The sequence below is a fragment of the Oncorhynchus mykiss genome, chromosome 4, assembly GCF_057628025.1.
Source record: "Oncorhynchus mykiss isolate SJ-2025 chromosome 4, ASM5762802v1, whole genome shotgun sequence".
NCBI lineage: Eukaryota > Metazoa > Chordata > Actinopteri > Salmoniformes > Salmonidae > Oncorhynchus > Oncorhynchus mykiss.
Genome location: NC_143025.1, coordinates 58,942,414 through 58,961,949, shown reverse-complemented (window position 1 = coordinate 58,961,949; position 19,536 = coordinate 58,942,414). Strand labels below are relative to the sequence as shown.

General features: G+C 40.3%; 1 protein-coding gene across 2 annotated transcripts; it reads right to left on the bottom strand.

The window, feature by feature from the left end:
- Positions 1-635: 635 nt before the first annotated feature.
- LOC110522048 (adenosine 3'-phospho 5'-phosphosulfate transporter 1) lies at positions 636-18,179 on the bottom strand. 2 transcript variants are annotated; one of them, XM_036975602.2, is made up of 5 exons: positions 17,768-17,898; positions 17,605-17,735; positions 13,619-13,809; positions 13,198-13,358; positions 636-7,929 (listed from the first exon to the last, which is right to left on the bottom strand). In XM_036975602.2, the coding sequence occupies exons 2-5, from the start codon at positions 17,622-17,624 to the stop codon at positions 6,997-6,999; spliced, it is 1,305 nt and encodes a 434-aa protein (XP_036831497.1). In that variant the 5' UTR covers positions 17,625-17,735; positions 17,768-17,898; the 3' UTR covers positions 636-6,996. The 2 variants fall into 2 exon arrangements, with proteins under 2 accessions (XP_036831497.1, XP_090088520.1); XM_090232394.1 differs by lacking the exon at positions 17,605-17,735 and having other exon boundaries at positions 17,876-18,179.
- Between the last annotated feature and the right edge of the window lie 1,357 nt (positions 18,180-19,536).

Genomic DNA, 19,536 nt, shown 5'->3' with positions numbered 1-19,536 from the left:
TAACCCTTTCCTGCCATTCACAATGAAAGCCTGTAGTGACTGGTTAGTTTCCCCAGCAGTGGGAAGGTTGACTGAGGGTTGCGCATGTAGCCTGCTACTCCTTTTTCTCTGCTCAGTTACATTACTGAAAAGAGGCATGGAGACGCCCACGTTATCACACACACACACTGATCTGGATGGCTTGGGAGTAGGAAGTGTTGTAATGAGAGCTCAGGGGGAAGTTCCCCCACGTGGCTGTGTGTCTTTCACACGGGAATGAAAATATATCACATCAGACATTACCATACTAGCTTCAATTGAACAACATAGGCTAAGAGATCACTTATGGAGAAGATGTTGAAACATTGTTCTCTTTTACACGTTTACTGTAACAGACCTCACTTCTTACTGACTCCTTGAGGTAAACCAATACTTCCTACTGGATTAAGAGAACACCATATTGTCCTTACAATAACAAGAGGTCATAAGCTTTTATGATCAATCATCAAAATGTGTTCAGGAAATAATTAATCAGTAGTTTAGAGTAAGCCCCCCTAGGTCAGTTACATCTCATAGCACCCTGGCCTTTTCAATAACAACCCCCAAAAAATTCAAGATGGAAATCATAAATTCCAAGTCTTATAAAAACAAAAACATTCGAAGTCATGTATTTAATTTAATGATTTAAAATAAAAATAAATCAATCTAGCCTACTAGTTGAAATACTACAATGATAAAAAAAACAGAAAGTACCGGTTACATTGCATTTCCCTTGTATGCAGAGGTCCTCATCCACACCAAACCCTAAGCCTGTCCAATCGATCCTTCACATTCTAGAGAGAGCGTCAACCATCACCATCCATTCAGGCCACATTAAAACATTCACACATGAAAGAACAGACAACAGTGCAGCTCTCCTCAAAATAAAGCATGTCATTATGGACAGATAAAAAATGCTAGTAATCCATCATAAGGAACATGTACTGTATGCGACTATGCTCCATGTGTCCAAAAAGATTACAGTTTCAATTGAAGCAAAAGATCCCAAGACAATGTTTACAAAGGTTTGCATTGCTTTCTTCCCCAGGTTATTCCCCCAGGCAATGTTGAAGACTATGTGAAAACCATTGACCTATCATGAATATGCCACGTCCCACGACCCATGCTATGACATTTGCTTTGCCAGTAGTACAGTACAGTAGTTTAACTGTAGTCCTTATCTAAGGCTGATAAAGATGGGGCTAACCATCCATTCAGACATCACCACCCTCAGCCTTGTCGTCAGAAACCAGAAGCATCCTGTTTTTAGGGAAAAGCAGAGAAGAGCCGAAGCCTGAAAACCAAATACTTCCGGTTTCTTCCGACCCCACTCACACATTTATTTTACGGGTGCTACGTTAGGTTAAAACACCAACTGACATTGAAACAAAAGTGTCAAACTAATGCAAACAGAACATCAAAAGAATGTGCAGTGCCTTGCAAAAGTATTCAGACCTCTTGGATTTCTTCACATTTTATTGTTTTACAAAGTATTACAATTGATTGAATAGTCATTTTTTGTCAACAATCTACACAAAATACTCTGTCAAAGCGGAAGAAAAAAATCTTATTTTTCATTAATAAACATTTTAAAACATATAGTTGTTGCATAAGTATTCCATACATGTTAGAAACACCTTTGGCAGCAATTACAGCTGTGAGTCTGCTCCTGTAAGTCTAAAGCCTTGTTCACACTGTAGGCCTTAATGCGCAAATCAGTTTTGGACTACTGTACTGACTGTCCAAACAGCAAGTTACAAGTGACCAAATCAGATGTGTAGGTTCAGACAGCAGACATTTGCTGACAAGGCTACACTTTTTTAGCTAGCCACAGCAGTCAACTAGCTAGCAAAGTAGTTGTTTAGCTTTCTAGCACATTCACTAATTTGTTTGTAAACAATTACCAAGCTAGTTAGCTACCACATGTGCTTGTCAAACTGTCAACAGAGTAGCTAGCAAGCAACAAGATAAGCCGAATAAGTCTAAAAACCACTTGAGGGTAAATAAATCAGACTGGACTGTACAGACATGGCCAGGAATCAGATTTGTATCTGACTTCACAAAGTACCTACGAAGGTGGTTTGACATGTGACTTGAAATTGCCGATTCCATGTGCTTTTTGGCTGTTCAGACTGCAGGAAAAAGAACAGATTAAAATCGGATATGCAAATAAATATGATTGAGTCACTTCAAACTGCCAATGTGAACATGGCTTGGGCTTTGCACACCTGAATTGATAATATTAATCTTTTCAAAATTCTTCAAGCTCTGTCAAGATGTTGAGGATCAAGGCTGGACAGCAATTTTCAAGTCTTACCATAGTATTTCCACCATGCTTGAAAATAAGGAGGCAGTTATTCAGTGATGTGTGGTGTTGGATTTGCCCCAAACATAGGGATTAGAATTTAGGCCCAAAAAGTGTATGCCTTTGCCATGTTTTTTTGCATACAAGATGCATGTTTTGGAATAGTTTTATTTAGTATATTTGTGTTCCTCTCACTGTCATTTAGGTCATTATTGTAGAGTCACTACAATGTTGTTGATCCGTCCTCAGTTCTGTCCCATCACAGCCATTGTACTCTGTAACCGTTTTAAAATAACCAATGGCCTCATGGTGACATCCCTGAGCAGTTTAATTCCGGTCCTGCAGCTCAGTTCAGAGGTACGACTATCTTTGAAGTGTCTGGGTGGTTTAATACACAATGCACTGCATCATTATTAACTAGACCATGCTAAAATATATTCAATGTCTGACTTGTTATTGTTACCCATCTACCAATCACTACCATTTTTAAGAGGCCTTCGTAAAGCTCCCTGGTCTTTGTAGTTGAATCTGTGATTGAAATTCAATACTTGACTGAGGGACCTCACAGATGTACAGTGCATTCGGAAAGTATTTCAGACCCCTTACCCATTTCCACATTTTGTTACCTTACAGCCTTATTGTAAAATGTATTACATTTATATTTCTCCTCATCAATCTACACACAATACAACAGGTTTTTTAAATTTTAGCAAATGTATAAAAAAAAACCCAACAGAAATACCTAATTTACATAAGTATTCAGACCCTTTGCTATGAGACTCAAAATGGAGCTCAGGTGCGTCCGGTTTCCATTAATCATCCTTGAGATGTTTCTACAACTTCATTGGAGTCCACCTGTGGTAAATTCAATTGATTGGACATGTTTTGGAAAGGCCACACACCTGTCTATATAAGGTCACACAGTTGACAGTGCATGTCAGAGCAAAAACCAAGCCATGAGGTCGAAGGAATTGTCCGTAGAGCACCGAGACAAGTTTGTGGCGAGGCACAGATCTGGGGAAGGCTCCCAAAACATTTCTGCAGCATTGAAGGTCCCCAAGAACACATTGGCCTCCATTATTCTTAAATGGAAGAAGTTTGGAAACTAGATTCTCTGGTCTTATGAAAGCAAGAATTAACTCTTTGGCCTGAATACCAAGCGTCACGTCTGGAGGAAACCTGGCACCATCCCTACGGTGAAGCATGGTGGTGGCAGCATTATGCTGTGGGGATGTTTTTCAGCGGCAGGGACTGGTAGACTAGTCAGGATCGAGGGAAAGGAACAGAGTAATGTACAGAGAGCTCCTTGATGAAAACCTGCTCCAGAACGACCTCAGACTGGGGCACAGGTTCACCTTCCAACAGAACAACAACCCTAAGCACACAGATAAGACAACCGGGAGTGGTTTTGTGACAAGTCTCTGAGTGGCCCAGCCAGAGCCCGGACTTGAATCCGATTGAACATCTCTGGAGACCTGGACATAGATGTGCATCCAACCTTACAGAGCTTAAGAGGATCTGCAGAGAAGAATGTGAGAAAATCCACAAATACAGGTGTGCCAAGCGTGTAGGGTCATATGCAAGAAGACTCCAGGCTGTTATCGCTGCCAAAGGTGCTTCAACAAAGTACTGAGTAAAGGGTCTAAATACTTATGTAAAATGTTTTTTTTTTTTTAAATTTATAAATTTCCCAAAAATTCAAAACCTGTTTTTGCTTTGTCATTATGTGGTATTGTGTGTAGATTGATGAAGAACAAAAATCTATTTAATCCATTTTAGATTGAGGCTGTAACGTAGCAAAATCTGGAGTCAAGGGGTCTGAATACTTTCCGAATACACTTTATGTAAGGGGGACAAAGGAAGGGTTAGTCATTTAAAATAATGTCAACCCATATTATTTCACACAGTAAGTCCATGTAACTTATGTGATTTGATAAGCTAAATTTGACTCCTTAACTAATTTAAGGGCTGAATACTTATGCAAAGACTATATTTCGCATATTTTTTATTAAAAGAAATCCACTTTGACAGAGTATTTTGTGCATATTGTTGACAAAATTACAATTAAATCCATTTTCATCCCACTTTGTAACAAAATGTGATATAATCAAGGGGGTCTGGATACTTTTGCAAGGCACTGTATAGCCAATAAGACATGTGTACAGCCTATACATAGGACATTTATATTGTTGTGAGTCATTCACTTATCTCAAGTGTTGAAGCAAAAGCAGATTGGCTGAACCAAAGTTACTGACAAAGAGAGCTGTAAATTTGAATGTACAACTTTATAAAATGTGAATGCAGTTTGTCAAATCTTTTAGTTGTCTCTATGGGTGATTATTGACTTTATGGCTTGTTTGAATACAAATTCACATTTGCAATTTAATTATACCAGGACAACTGGTCTACAGTACCAGTCAAAAGTTTGGACACACCTACTCATTCAAGGGTTTCTTTATTTTTACTATTTTCTACATTGTAGAATAATAGCGAAGACATCAAACCTTAAGAGAATGTCAAGAGTGTGCAAAGCTGTCATCAAGGCAAAGGGTGACTACTTTGAAGAATCTCAAATATGAAATATATTTTGATTTAACACTTTTTTGGTTACTACATGATTCAATATGTTATTTCATAGTTTTGATGTCTTCACTATTATTCTACAATGTAGAAAAACCCTGAAATGAGTAGGTGTGTCCAAACTTTTGACTGGTACTGTATGTCCTGTTCCAAATGATTTCTAGTCTACCCATTAATGATTGTTAGTGTAAGATAGTGTAACAAATAATTCAAGTATTTGGTTTGATTGTAAAGCTGTACACGTAGGGCTAAATGAATTGCCTGCCAATTGGAAATCCTCCACTTTGTCTGGGTCAGCCAGGCCACTAAATGAATGCTACCATACTTAAACTTACATTCGGTATGAAAATGTATGGCATTTATCCAAATCAAATACTTCAATAATATGGTTTGCCGAGTTGAATCCTACACCAACAAAACAAGAGAACAAATAATTGTGCAGGCTGTTTGTTCCAAGAGCTGAAGTTCGAGTCATTCCGCCTGGTTGCAACTCTTGCTGGCATTTGACAGTTAATTGTCTTTTACCTGACCTAACGTAAGTGCGTCTTATTCAAAAATAAGATGGGCATCTTGAATGCTGCTTGAAATCTCTCTTTCCCCTCACTCCATATAAAATAGAACGTAGTAACTCTGCAAAGCTCTTTTTGATGGTCTGCTGGTAAGCTGTGCATTTATTCTTGTGATGCTAGGAAAATAGTAAAACATTTTCTGTGGGGTCACTCTGTAACTTTCCTCATCATACACTATGGTAAGCCATGAGGAACAACACATCAGTCAGCTAAAGATGTATGAACTATGCTATTCTTATGATCTGAAAGGGCGGTAAATTTGACTTGAGATCCGTCTGACACAACCTGGACGTTCGTGTAAATCCTTCCTCGATCTCAATGGTAGACTTCTTTAGTTAAGCACATAGATCTCAAGTCAGAATAATGCCAAAAGTGAGACCTCTACCATACCTGCTTCTTTATATGAAACAAATAAAATATTCTCAAGCAGCATTACCTGATCATGAACTGGTAATGATTACAAACATTTCTCTCATGCCATGTCCAAAATGTACAACAATGCAATTATTAGTTTTAAACTAAATTGATGCAGTATCTACAGAGATGATCCAAAACGGGACCTTACTTGGGGCCTGCTCACCATAGTATCTCATGTCCTCTTTTCATAGAGGCCTTATAAGCTTAATATAGTGCCATTCACAATATTACATTACTCATAGCTGAAGGCTTGCAGTATACAGCTCATGTACTAGTGATTACCCCAAAACTACAAACATCAGATTTTTCGTTCTTTGACTGCAGCTCCAGAAGCATATCGCAAAGGCTGAAATCAATAGCCATTTTATTAGTTGTTTACATTTGACATGCCAATGTTGCATGCGTTTGAACTGGGTTTGACAGACAAAACGTACAAGCGACGATTGCTGTGTAATTTTGGGGTCATAGACACTTAAACGGGCATGACTGCTGACTGGTCCAGCCGAATCACTCCCATTGACCTGTACCCTTGAAACCTGACCCTAGGCAACACAGTGACTAAGGTCTGAATTTAATGACCGACTCTTTTGGCATAGAGAAACTACGTCACTACGTCATATACATTCTGGGGACTCTCCCAACAAATCAAGAGGCAGATATGACAGAACGTCGTGATTTTGCAGGCAATAACTTTGCAGTGGTTTTAGTTAAGGTAGTTGATGCAAACTATCCACTTGCATAATTCACTCATTAAAAATAACCTCTGTGATAATTTGGCATTTTATTCAAGCAGATAAAGTAGTGACTTAGGCAGTGACATAATTCCTCTATGACAAGAGTCCATCATTGAAATCAGACCCTAGTCACTGTGTTGCCTAGGGTTGGGTTTTTGAGACTAATTGACCTGTGTGACGACGGCTCGGTGCGTGTCAAGTCAAACACCTTGAAAAAGGCATTAGAATCCCTTTCTGTACCTTTCCTATGCAAAGTAGAAACCCAATAAATGAACACAAAAAGTCAAAAGAGACACACAGAGACAGAAAAAACCCCCAACGAAAACGTGGCTTTAGTTTTTGTTTTTCCAGTTCCCTCCTCAGACTCCTCCTTCTAGACCTTCTGCACCTGTGGCTGCGGCGCCCTGCGTCCTGCCTTCATGCGGATGCGGGCGTAGACGCGCAGGAAGAGGGCGAGGAAGACCACGGCCATGCCGAAGCCCCCCACCATTGTGACGGCGTGGCCATACAGGAAACAGGAGAGCAGGATGGCGATGGCCTGTCGAAGGGTCATGATGATGGTGAAGATGGCGGCGCCGAACTGTGCGATGGTGTAGAAGATGAAGAGCTGGCCGCATGCTGAGCACACCGACAACAGCACGGCATGGAATGCAAACTCCGAATGTCGCGTCATGAAGGCCAGCGAGTCGAAGAAGGCGCCCTGCTCCAGCAGAGAGCCCACGGTGAAGAGGCAGGAGAAGAGGTTGACGCCGAACATCATCTGTACCGACGACATCTTGCACTTGAACAGGTTGTCCTGCCAGTTGGACGTGAAGCTGTCGAAGACGATGTAGCCGACCAAGATGACCACGCCGCTGAACGTTGTTACCGTAGACGGGTGCTTACCGGTCGTGCTCGTCAACAAGAACATGCTGACGCCCAGAGAGATCAGAGCCGCCGTCAGGTACTCCCAGTACTCGTAGCTCTTGTGCGACACAATCTTACCCATTAGCATGACGGGGATCACTTTAGAGGCTTTAGCTAGCACCTGGGTGGGGAAGCTGATGTACTTGAGGGCCTCGTACTGGCACCAGCTGCTGAGGACGTTGGAGAGCGAGGCGAACGAGTATTTATACATGGGCGCACCGTGGCGAGGCTGCTTGAATAGGAGACACCACAGGCCAGACACAGTCAGCGCCAGGATGCGGTTCATGAACACCAGGAACTGGGAGTCCTTGAAGCGCTCACCCTCCTCCTCGGGGGTGGAGGCTCCGTACGAGCGTGTCATCACCCTCTCCTGTAGGACACCCCATGTCAGGTAGGATGTCTGGAGAGAAAACAAGATAACATAGATAAGGAGACTAAACTGTATGACGTACATGAGATATAATTGTGAATATGTTGGTATCGCTGTTTAGTCTTTCACACTTGTGGGAATTGGCCTATATTGTTGCACGGTACACCGGTACCATGGTAATATCATGGTACCAAAACATCACAATAACAACATTTTAGAATACCGTAGTATCGTTTCATATGATACAACCAAATTTTTCTGCCCTACTAATCTAAAGAACCTGCTGGCGCCTGTAATAAAACATTCATAAAGTCAGCTACATTTAAGCAACAGCCACTAGTCTCTTGTATGCGCAGGTCCCATAATATCCACTTCACTTTCATGCGCATATCACGTGCGGCAGCTATAACCAGCCAGCCACATACCCTACCTGCCCTCACTCACCTGCTTCTCGCTAATTATTGGTTTGATAAAAAACGTTGTTCAGTCATGTTACCTAGCTAGCGAACAACCTGGTAGGTCTAGGCAGATTTGATTGACCCAGGAAGAAAGGAAAAGGGTCTGCTACTCATGAGATGTGCTTCAAAGGTAAGATTAATATAGGCCTAATGCAAGCCTAAACTATATCAATACATCTCTCTTTCTGGTGCTCTTTAAATTTGGTTAGGTGCCTAATGAAATCAAGCTTTATTTATATAGCACATTTCAGACATGAATGCAACAATGCGCCTCACAGAAAAAAACTAATAAACAATGAAAAATTAAATATTTACTACGCAAGAAACACAAGAGGATAAAAAACTGAAAGTCTAACGTTTTAAAAGTTGGAAGCAGTGTGTGTGTGTTTGTGGGAGAGAGGGAGACAGGAAGGGAGAGAGTGTGTGTGATTGTGTTAACTGAAGAGTAAAGAAGGTTTCATGCAGTGTTTTCCCCTTACTGCTACAATGACATGGAGATCATTATGCATGTACAGTTGAAGTCGGAAGTTTACGTACACTTTTTTCAACCACTCCACAAATTTCTTGTTAACAAACTATAGTTTTGGCAAGTTGGTTAGGACATCTACTTTGTAAATGACAAGTAATTTTTCCAACAATTGTTTACAGACAGATTATTTCACCTATAATTCACTGTATCACAACTCCAGTGGGTCAGAAGTTTACATACAAAAATTGACTGTGCCTTCAAACAGCTTGGAAAATTCCAGAAAATGATGTTATGGCTTTAGAAGCTTCTGATAGGCTAATTGATATAATTTGAGTCAATTGGAGGTGTACCTGTGGATGTATTTCTAGGCCTACCTTCAAATTCAGTGCCTCTTTGCTTGACATCATGGGAAAAATCAAAAGAAATCAGCCAAGACTTAAAAAAAAAAAAAAAAATGTAGACTTCCACAAGTCTGGCTCATCCCTGGGGGCAATTTCCAAACGCCTAAAGGTACCACCGTTCATCTGTACAAACAATAGTACGCAAGTATAAACACCATGGGACCACGCAGCCTTCATACCGCTAAGGAAGGAGACGTGTTCTGTCTCCTAGAGATCCGAAAAGTGCAAATCAATCCCAGAACAACAGCAAAGGACCTTGTGAAGATGCTGGAGGAAACAGGTACATAAGTATCTATATCCACAGTAAAACGAGTCCTATATCACCATAACCTGAAAGGCCACTCAGCAAGGTAGAAGCCACTGCTCCAAAACCGCCATAAAAAATCCAGAATATGGTTTGCAACTGCACATGGGGACAAAGATCGTACTTTTTGGAGAAATGTCCTCTGGTCTGATGAAACAAAAAATAGAACTGTTTGGCCATAATGACCATTGTTATGTTTGGAGGAAAAAGGGGGAGGCTTGCAAGCCAAAGAACACCATCCCAACCGTGAAGCATGGGGGTGGCAGCATCAGTGGAGGTGCTTTGCTGCAGGAGGGACTGGTGCACTTCACAAAATAGATGGCTCATGAGGCAGGAAAATAATGTGGATATATTGAAGCAACATCTAAAGACATCAGTCAGGAAGTTAAAGCTTGGTCGCAAATGGGTCTTCCAAATGGACAATGACCCCAAGCATGCTTCTAAAACATACATCACAAAGCCCTGACCTCAATCCCATAGAAAATTTGTGGGCAGAACTGAAAAAGCGTGTGTGAGCGAGGAGGCCTACAAACCTTACTCCAGTTACACCAGCTCTGTCAGGAGGAATGGGACAAAATTCACCCAACTTATTGTGGGAAGCTTGTGGAAGGCTACCCGAAACGTTTGACCCAAGTTCAACAATTTAAAGGCAATGCTACCAAATACTAATTGAGTGTATGTAAACTTCTGACCCACTGGGAATGTGATGAAAGAAATCAAATCTGAAATAAATAATTCTCTCTACTATTATTCAGACATTTCACATTCTTAAAATAAAGTGGTGATCCTAGCTGACCTAAAACATGGCATTTTTACGAGGATTAAATGTCAGGAATTGTGAAAAACTGAGTTTAAATGTATTTGGCTAAGGTGTATGTAAACTTCCGACTTCAACTGTAGGTACTCCTATAGGCTTAATTTAGAGTTATTAATGTAACTTTAGATGTTCTACAAACATTGGCCTGCATGTTTTGATTTTTAATACACTGTAAGGCTGCATGATATGACTAATGATGATTTGAAAAAGTAGCATGAAAGGCATGAACCCTGCTTTTTGTGTGTGTAGGCTGTACACTCTTCCTCAGTCTCTCATTCATAATTTGACAAGCACTTGATAACGCATCGAATTTCCCGGCGGAATCCCCTTTGTGTGGCCGTAATGTTCTTATCCAATTCCGAGGTGCATATTGAAGATATTGGAAGAACTGTCCACATTTACTTTTAGTCAGCCAACAAGATGAGTAGGCCTAACAAACAGCAAAAGCACTAGTCTATTGTTACTGTAATTGAATTATTCCATTATGTTTTTATTAATTTAATTCCCTTAATCTATTTCATGAGAATTTGTAAGATTCTTGTTTGCATAAAATAGACGGAGACCAGTCTTATCAATAATATAAGTATTTATTCTCGGAGCGCGCTGCCACGTTACCACGAGCAACAGTTTATATACAATAACATGACGTCATTTCATTGCTTCTAGAATGAATCCCCTCCTCCCGACCTAGAATTAAGTGAGTTTAAAAGTTCATTCCAACTCACTAACACACACACAGTTCACACAACATAACTGAATTAACTCTTGACCCCTCATCATTATCGATCACCACTTAGCTGACAGTTCTAATTAACAGAAAACTTAGGAATGCACTCACTGCCTTATCTAAAACACCCCAGAGCTAAGTTTTGTCGGTTCAACCATAGGGTCGGTAACCTATCTGCTTACTTCACCCACAACCCATTCCTCTCTAGAATAGTTTAGAATGGTGTTTGTTATATTTAATTACTCCTTGTTCATGCCACATAATCCCTTCTTATGAACTAACCTTATTAATCAGATATTGTAAAACAGGGTATAGTTTACTTAGTTACAGTTCTAAAAATAGGGATATTGTTTAGTCATTTATTCATAATATTCCTAACATCTATGTCAATCTACTGTCCCCCATATTACAAAAGAATAACTATTCTATTCTGTGTGAAAAATAAATATTCCAAACAAATGAATACAACCACTACCATCAAAAATACTTTTTTACGCAATGAGGCTGACACAGATCAGAACATTCGGCTTAAAATGTAGGAGTAGATTATAAGCGCTAATGTTCCATTAACAGGAAAACACTATTATCAAAAGTGGCCGCAAATGCGATTATGAAATGCTTTTATTATAAAGGTGCATTTTTAATGGTGAAAATGATCTTCCCCAAACTTGAAACTCACCGCTGCTTATGTATGCCAGTTAGGCTCTCACCCACTGTAAAGCGGATTAATGTGCTTAATTTGAAGAAGTTATTTGTACACTTTAGTTGTGATACAAACCTTATCAAAACATATAGGTCAATGGGCTAGGCTACGAGGTGTGCGACTATGATTAGAAAAAGTCACACAAAAAAAGGCATTGTTTTACACTGGGCTTCATTCACAAGTGATAATATATAATTCACAAGTGATAGGCTAATATTGTCACCCATCAGACTATTCTTGATTAAATCTTGTTACATATACTAAATAAAATATGTGGGAAATTTGTTTTGATTTAGAATGGACTATTATAATTTTCAAAAAAATACACGTTATCTATGTACTTAAATTGTGAATGGAGGACGCTTTTCCCGTTGTTCATTTTCATGCCAGCTTGGTAGGTTATACTCCTGTCGTTAAGAGAAGCAATGTGCTTAATATTAGGAAAGTTGAGAAATAAATATAGTAGGCCTAGCCTATAGAAAGCTTTATAGAGGCCCTCAAAACTTTCTCACACAATTGCATAGCCTATAGAAATGTTGCGCAACATGAGCTCATGGGCTCTCTTGAAGTGTTTGATTTGCATTGATGTCAGTGATTATTTAACCTTTATTTAACTAGGCAAGTCAGTTAAGAACACCTTCTGATTTACAATGACAGCCTACCCTGGCCAAACCCGGACGATGCTGGGCCAATTGTGCGCCGCCCCATGGGACTCCCAATCACGGCCGGATGTGATGCAGCCTTAACCAGGGACTGCAGTGAAGCCTCTTGAACTGAGATGCAGTGCCTTAGACCGCTGCGCCACTCGGGACACCAGAGTGCTGGGTACCAGGCAGTTATCAAGTTTGGTAGGCTATTAATGACCATCAGCAGCATCAGAGCTTGGAGAAGCCCAATTACTGTGACTAAACGGTCACGTGGAATTTGACTGCCTTCCTGAATTGTGACTGCCGGTTTGGTGGTAAAACAGTCACAGTAACAGCCCTAGTCATGCGTGCATTCAGGTGCATGTTCCGCAGTGAATTTACTTCATAATATACAAACATATGCTCATTCGGTTCAGAACAACCCAGGGTATGCTGCCATGTCATCTTTTAACCGTTCATCAAACATAGTGATCATAAACGTTGACAGTATATGACATGAGTTTTATGAAACGGAAATGTGAAGTGCACATTTGGACTCAGGTGTTTGGCTCGCTTGTATGAGATCAAAGCAGTATTTATTATAATCATCAACATCTCACCATTTATTTCACGTTACTGTACAGCCACTGCATTCCAATTTATGTGCTTATCAGTGCCCAAATCTGCAATTTTCAACCCATATACAGCATTGAGTGCAAAGGGCTACAACTAGAAAATCTACCCAATCAAAATTCAATACATTTGATTTATATAGCCCTTTTAACTACTTTACCTGAAGTCCCGCAGCGCAGAAGACTAACTTGAAGGCTTGTCTGGCCGACGAGCCCGAGTCAGCGTCATTTCTCGGAGCTATGGACACGTCGTCCAGGAGACCAGTCTTCGATTCACTACCAAACACACAGGCCTTTATGACAGGATAGCAAATGCCACGACCTGGGAGGGGAAAACACTGGTCAGGAAGATATTTTAAGGTCCAGAACACATCAACCATTCACTGATTCATCAAAACAAACACAATGATCATGTTAACATAGAGAAACTGTGAATTGCAACTTGAAGGATACACCGAGCTTTAACAGATAGAATTCAGAATTAATGTGGAGAAAAATTGTAGGTCTATTTGTGTGCGTATCGTTCTGCGTGCGTGCCAGCGTATATGCGTGCATTATCACCAGTCTGTAGAACATCCACACCTGTTTCGAGGTAGTTGATCCTCTTGAAGTAGCCGATGAGAAAGTAGCCAGGTATGATGATGGTGGCGTAGCCCAGCACGTTGAGGAAGAACCGGAACAACCACACGTCGTGCCAGTCCTGTAGTAACGAAGACTCTTTGTCAGCCGCCAGCGTAGACGGGAGGAGGATCAGCACCAGGCCAGGCCAAAGCCTTCAGCAAATACAGGATAAAAGTACTAGTATTAGTACCGGAGGCATGGCAGGTAAGTTCTGTAATAGACTGGTTAACTATAATAAACTCTCAGCAGCATGTTTTCCCCACATGGTTTTAGAGTGATGGATTGAAATACTGCAGAAGCTTCTCTGATGAGATATTAAAACTTAAGATTCTAGTATTTATTTACAACTTTAGACTTTAGTAGATTATGTGACTTGGGTGGGACATATTGGAAGGTGGGGGACACACAGTGTAATTTAAAGCATAATTAACACATAAACACCCATTGGCCTGAAAGCAGAGTAAAGAGAAGAGACGATCCATTTCTAACAGCCCCGTATTTATACAGGTAACACAACCGATTTCCACCTGTCATGTTCACACTGATCCTTAACACTAGCGTCCTTTTCCAGAGATGCCACTAATTTACCTGCACACACCAATAGCTCTCCTCTCCGTTACCCATCTGGGGAGGAAGGGGATGACCTAATTAGGCCGTGTGAAAGGTGTGCTCCCTCCCTGGCTGCTGTGGCACAGTAGTGGATCACTTTCACTGGGAGGGAGGGAGGGCCCCCACCTCGTCCATCACCCCAGAGGCCTGCCTACCTCTGCCTGCATGCCTGACTGACTCACACAAACAGAGGCTCTTTGTTTGAGACTCTACCCCCAGCCAGTCAAGCCACAGAAGCAGCAACAGGAGGAGAAGCCGCCACTGTAGCATCGCCCAGTGCAACCTGGGCTTTGAACAAGCAGCTCATTACACGGTACTGCTACCAACACTCCAGCCGTAGCTGGAAAAATGCGTCCGAGGCAGAAATGTTTTCACATTTAGACTTCGTGCCCCAGTTGCTGGGATTCCATCTACTTATTGCAGGGGTCATCTTTGAAAGTTGCCCAATTGGAAAAAGGGCCGTGTTGCTTTTACAGTACCAGTCAAACATTTGGACAAACCTACTCATTCAAGGAATTTTCTTTATTTTTACTATGTTCTGTTGTAGAATAATAGTGAAGACTTCAAAACTATGAAATAACACATTTAAAATCATGTAGTAAACAAAAGTGTTAAATCAAAATATATTGCCTTTGACAGCTTTGCGCACTCTTGGCATTCTTTCAACCAGCTTCATGAGGAATGCTTTTCCAACAGTCTTGAATTCCCATACATGCTGAGCACTTGTTGGCTGCTTCTCCTTCACTCTGCAAACCATCTCAATTGGGTTGAGTCCGGGTGATTGTGGAGAGCAGGTCATCTGACGCAGCACCATCACTCTTCTTCTTGGTCAAATAACCCGTACACAGCCAGGTGTGTTTTGGGTCAGTTGGATGTTGAGATGTGTCTGTTACATGAACTCTGTGAAGCATTTATTTGGGCTGCAATCCGAGGTGCAGTTAACTATAATGAACGTATCCTCTGCAACAGAGGTAACTCTGGGTCTTTTGCTGATGGTCCTCATAAGAGCCAGTTTCATCATAATTCTTGATGGTTTTTGCAACTGCACTTTAAGAAACTTAAAAGTTCTAGACCTTCATGTCTTAAAGTAATGATGGACTGTAAATTTATCTTTGCTTATTTGAGCTGTTCTTGCCATAAGATGGACTTAGCCCTATTTGGTAAAATACTCATCTTCTGTATACCTTGTTACAACACAACTGATTGGCTCAAACACATTAAGGAAAGAAATTCCACAAATTAAATTTTAATAAGGCACACCTGTTAATTGAAATGTATTCCAGGTGAGTACATCATGAGCCTGGTTGAGAGAATGCCAAGAGTGTGCAAAGCTGACATCAAAGCAAAGGTTGGATACTTTGAAGAAAATAAAATATACATTTTGATTTGTTAAAACACTTTTTGGTTATTACATGATTCCATGTGTTATTTCATAGTTTTGATGTCTTCACTAGTTTTTTACAATGCAGAAAATAGTAAAAATAAAGAAAAACCCTGGAATGAGTAGGTGTGTCCAAACTTTTGACTGGTACTGTAGGTACACTGCAACAGTTAGCCAAGGTCTAATTGTTGGAATGATTAGGAATGGATTGATTGAAAAAGCTTAATTTGAAAGAAATCTAGCCATTAAAGACCCTGTGCTTCACTTTGTTCCAGGATGCTCAAAAATGCAGTGGGGGAATTTCTTGAAGGGACACCTTCCTTCTATAAATAAAGACTTAAGGGACAAGACTTATCTTCAGATAACATCAGATGACTTCAAAAAAGGATAGAAAAAACAAATGCATTGTTACTAAATATACATTGCATAATTGATTCTCCTCAGATGTGGAGGGAAAAATAGCTTGTTCAAGAGCTAAAATAGAACTGCTGGGTTGAGGTTTTCCTTTGAAGCTTACTAGGTCTTATGCATGCTGCCATGATAAAGATGGTATGGAAAAAGTTGGCCGAGTTGTAGGAAACCTATTGTATTCTTAATAAAAAAATATAAACACAACATGTAAAGTGTTGGTTCCATGTTTCATGACCTGAAATAAGAGATCCCATAAAATGTTCAATTTGCACAAAAAGCATATTTCTCTCAAATTTGGTGAACACATTTGTTTACATCCCTGTTAGTGAACATTTTCTCCTTTGCCAAGATAATCCATCCACCTGACAGGTGTGGCATATCTAGAAGCTGATTAAACAGCATGATCATTACACAGGTGCACCTTGTGCTGGGGAAAATAAAAGGCCACTAACATTTGCAGCTTTGTCACACAACACCATATATTTATCAAGTTGAGGGAGTGAGCAATTGGCATGCTGACTGCAGGAATGTCCACCAAAGACAGATAATTTACTGTTGATTTCTCTACTATAAGCCACCTTAAACGTAGTTTTAGAGAATTTGGCAGTATGCCCAACTGGCCTCACAACTGGCTTCTTCACCTGCAGGATCGTCTGAGACCAGCACATAAACAGCTGATAAAATGTAGGAGTATTTCCATCTGTAATAAATCCTTTTTTGGAGGGAAAACTCATTCCCAGGCCCACCCATAGCTGCACCCCTGCCCAGTTGTAAATCCATAGATTAGGGCCTCATGAATTTATTTAATTTAACTGATTTCCTTATGAACTCAGTAAAACCGTTAATTGTTATGTTGCATTTATATTTTAGTTTAGTATAGTTGTAGCAAATGGCTTACTTATCGTCAAAACAGTGGCATTGCATCCCTTACACACTTATAGGACTTGAGACTAGTATGTTGGCCTGAACCCATAAATGCCTAAACTGTACATGTTTTTTTCTTCTTCACATACCTGACAGGGCTGGTTCACAAACACAATAATATCCTAGAAAATCTGAACTGTCTACATTCATCAAATTGTAGTAATACAGCAAGCACTGATGGACTAAAAGCTGAAACGTATGAACAATTCAAGACAACATGCCAGATACATTTAGCAATGGCTAGGTTCTTCCTGCATTTATTCATATGGACCTAAGCGAACCTTTTCAGTGTAACTAGTCTACAACCCGTGACAAGGAAAACAATACTATTTACAAACATATACATAACTTTGATAACTTGTAATTACTTTGATTTGGGCATTTCAATCTGGGCTGTGTCAAATGTCAATACACAACACACATTCTCTACATTTCAAGGTAAGTTAGCTAACTAGCTAAACCATATCGTCGAGTGCAGTCTGACAGCTGTTTACATGGGCACGCTCACATTGACAACTGGCAGTTAGCTGTGCTAAATATATATATATTTGCTTTACTTTGGGTTTAAAGTGAATGCAATTCCAAATGGATGGTTAGAGGCATCAGCACGATGTGTTCCTACCTCCATAAAAAAGATGGCATTTTCCACCCACCAACACTTATTCTGGTCTAACACCTGGCGTTGCGAACACGCCGAACAACTCAACCACTTTAGCTACAATGAAGCGTTTACGCAAATTAACTGAGGAAATCCTTAATGTAAAGCTAATTTCTTTCGGGCTGGCTGTTTCCTTTCCCGGTGCCTTCACAACTTATCAATTGCCTATGTGTTCACTTCAATAAAGAATCCCCTTCAGTGGAAACCTGGAAAATGCGAAGCCGGATTTCATTACATAGCTGAGATTGTAGACCTCCGTCGCACATTGCCACCTGTAGGGCTGGAAGAATAAATGCACATGCCCGCTTTACGAGCAGTACCAAGATAGGCAGCTAGTAAAGTGGGCAAAAACGGATTCTCAAATAAAAATTCCTGATCACATTTGACGACGATTTCATGGCGACGTTGGCTAGCTACTAAACTCATGCGAAGAAACGAGTCCGGGTCTAACGGTTGTCTCGCACCGAACTGCGCATGTGCAATCCATCAACTCAAAGGCGTCTTCGATATACATTTGTTTTTGACGAAAATGAAAACGTGTCAGTTTATCAATTTCATGAGGTTGGGGTAATAACATCAGCTGCTTGAGACATTGGCGCGAATCATCTAGTTTGTGCCTTTAGATCTAAGGAGGAATTGTTCACAAACCCCGAACTGATTATTTCGCAAGCGTTCCCGAGAAGTCTCGCGATATTGCGCCTCCGGATTTAGAAACTCTTGCCAGAACTGTATTTATAGGCTACAATATGTTCTATTTTTTCATTGTATTCACAGGAATGTCCCTGTATTGATATGTAATATTATTGTATCAATAAAAAAAAAAACATATCAACCAAATTGCCAATTTATAAAATAGAATGCATGTCGATCTCCCAACAATGTAATAAAAACAATATCAACATTTTTCCAAAACATATTGCAATTAAAGTATTGAACCATTTATATTGGTGAGTTTTAATTTATCCACACTGAAAAGCACACGTTTGTAAAGTTACATATCCCTCAAAAGAGGAAGCCAGATCAGCCAACATACCAGCAAACACATGCAGTTATCTAGTTGAGGAACACTCAACTCCTTGAACGGAGTTGAGCATCACCTTAGCTAGCAGTTATCTTGACAATGAAGTTTTTTGTCCAAAAACAGACATTCTACAAGCAAAAAACACTGAGTATACAACACATTAGGAACACCTTCCTAATATCAAGTTTGTCAGTGCATGGACTCTACAGGGTCTTGAAAGCCTTCCACAGGGATGCTGGCCCATGTTGCCTCCAATGCGTCCCACAGTTGTGTCAAGTTGGCTATGTCCGTTGGATGGTGGACCATTCTTGATACACACAGAAAACTGTTGAGCGTGAAAAACCCAGTAGTGCTGGAGTTCTTGACACACTCAAACCTATGCGCCTTTCACGTACTACAATTCCCTGTTCAAAGCACGAACATCTTTTGTCTTGCCCACTCTCTGAATGGCACACATAGACAATCCATGTCTCAATTGTCTCAATGCTTAAAGATCTTCCTTTAACCTGACTCATCTACATTGAGATAATTTCCACAACCCCTGCCAAACAGTGGTTTCCTAATCATCCGGACAAACAAATTAGCCTTGCTTATCTGGCTTATTCTGGAGGATTGACTAATTTTGTCAAGTCTAGTTTATGCCCAAATAATGACTTAAGTCACTCAAATGCTTGTGAAAGAAAGTAGGCCAACATACAAATAGAAGGTAAAACATTCCCCACAAACAAAGAAGAAATGAATCCCTTATTGAAAGGCTTCTTTCTTCTCTGGTCCCAGTCTCACCTTGAGCCTGTGTCTGAATATTCATTATGGGCAGACAGAGTATACAGAGAACAGACAAGTGATCTGGGTGAGTGGAATTTACAGACTTATTG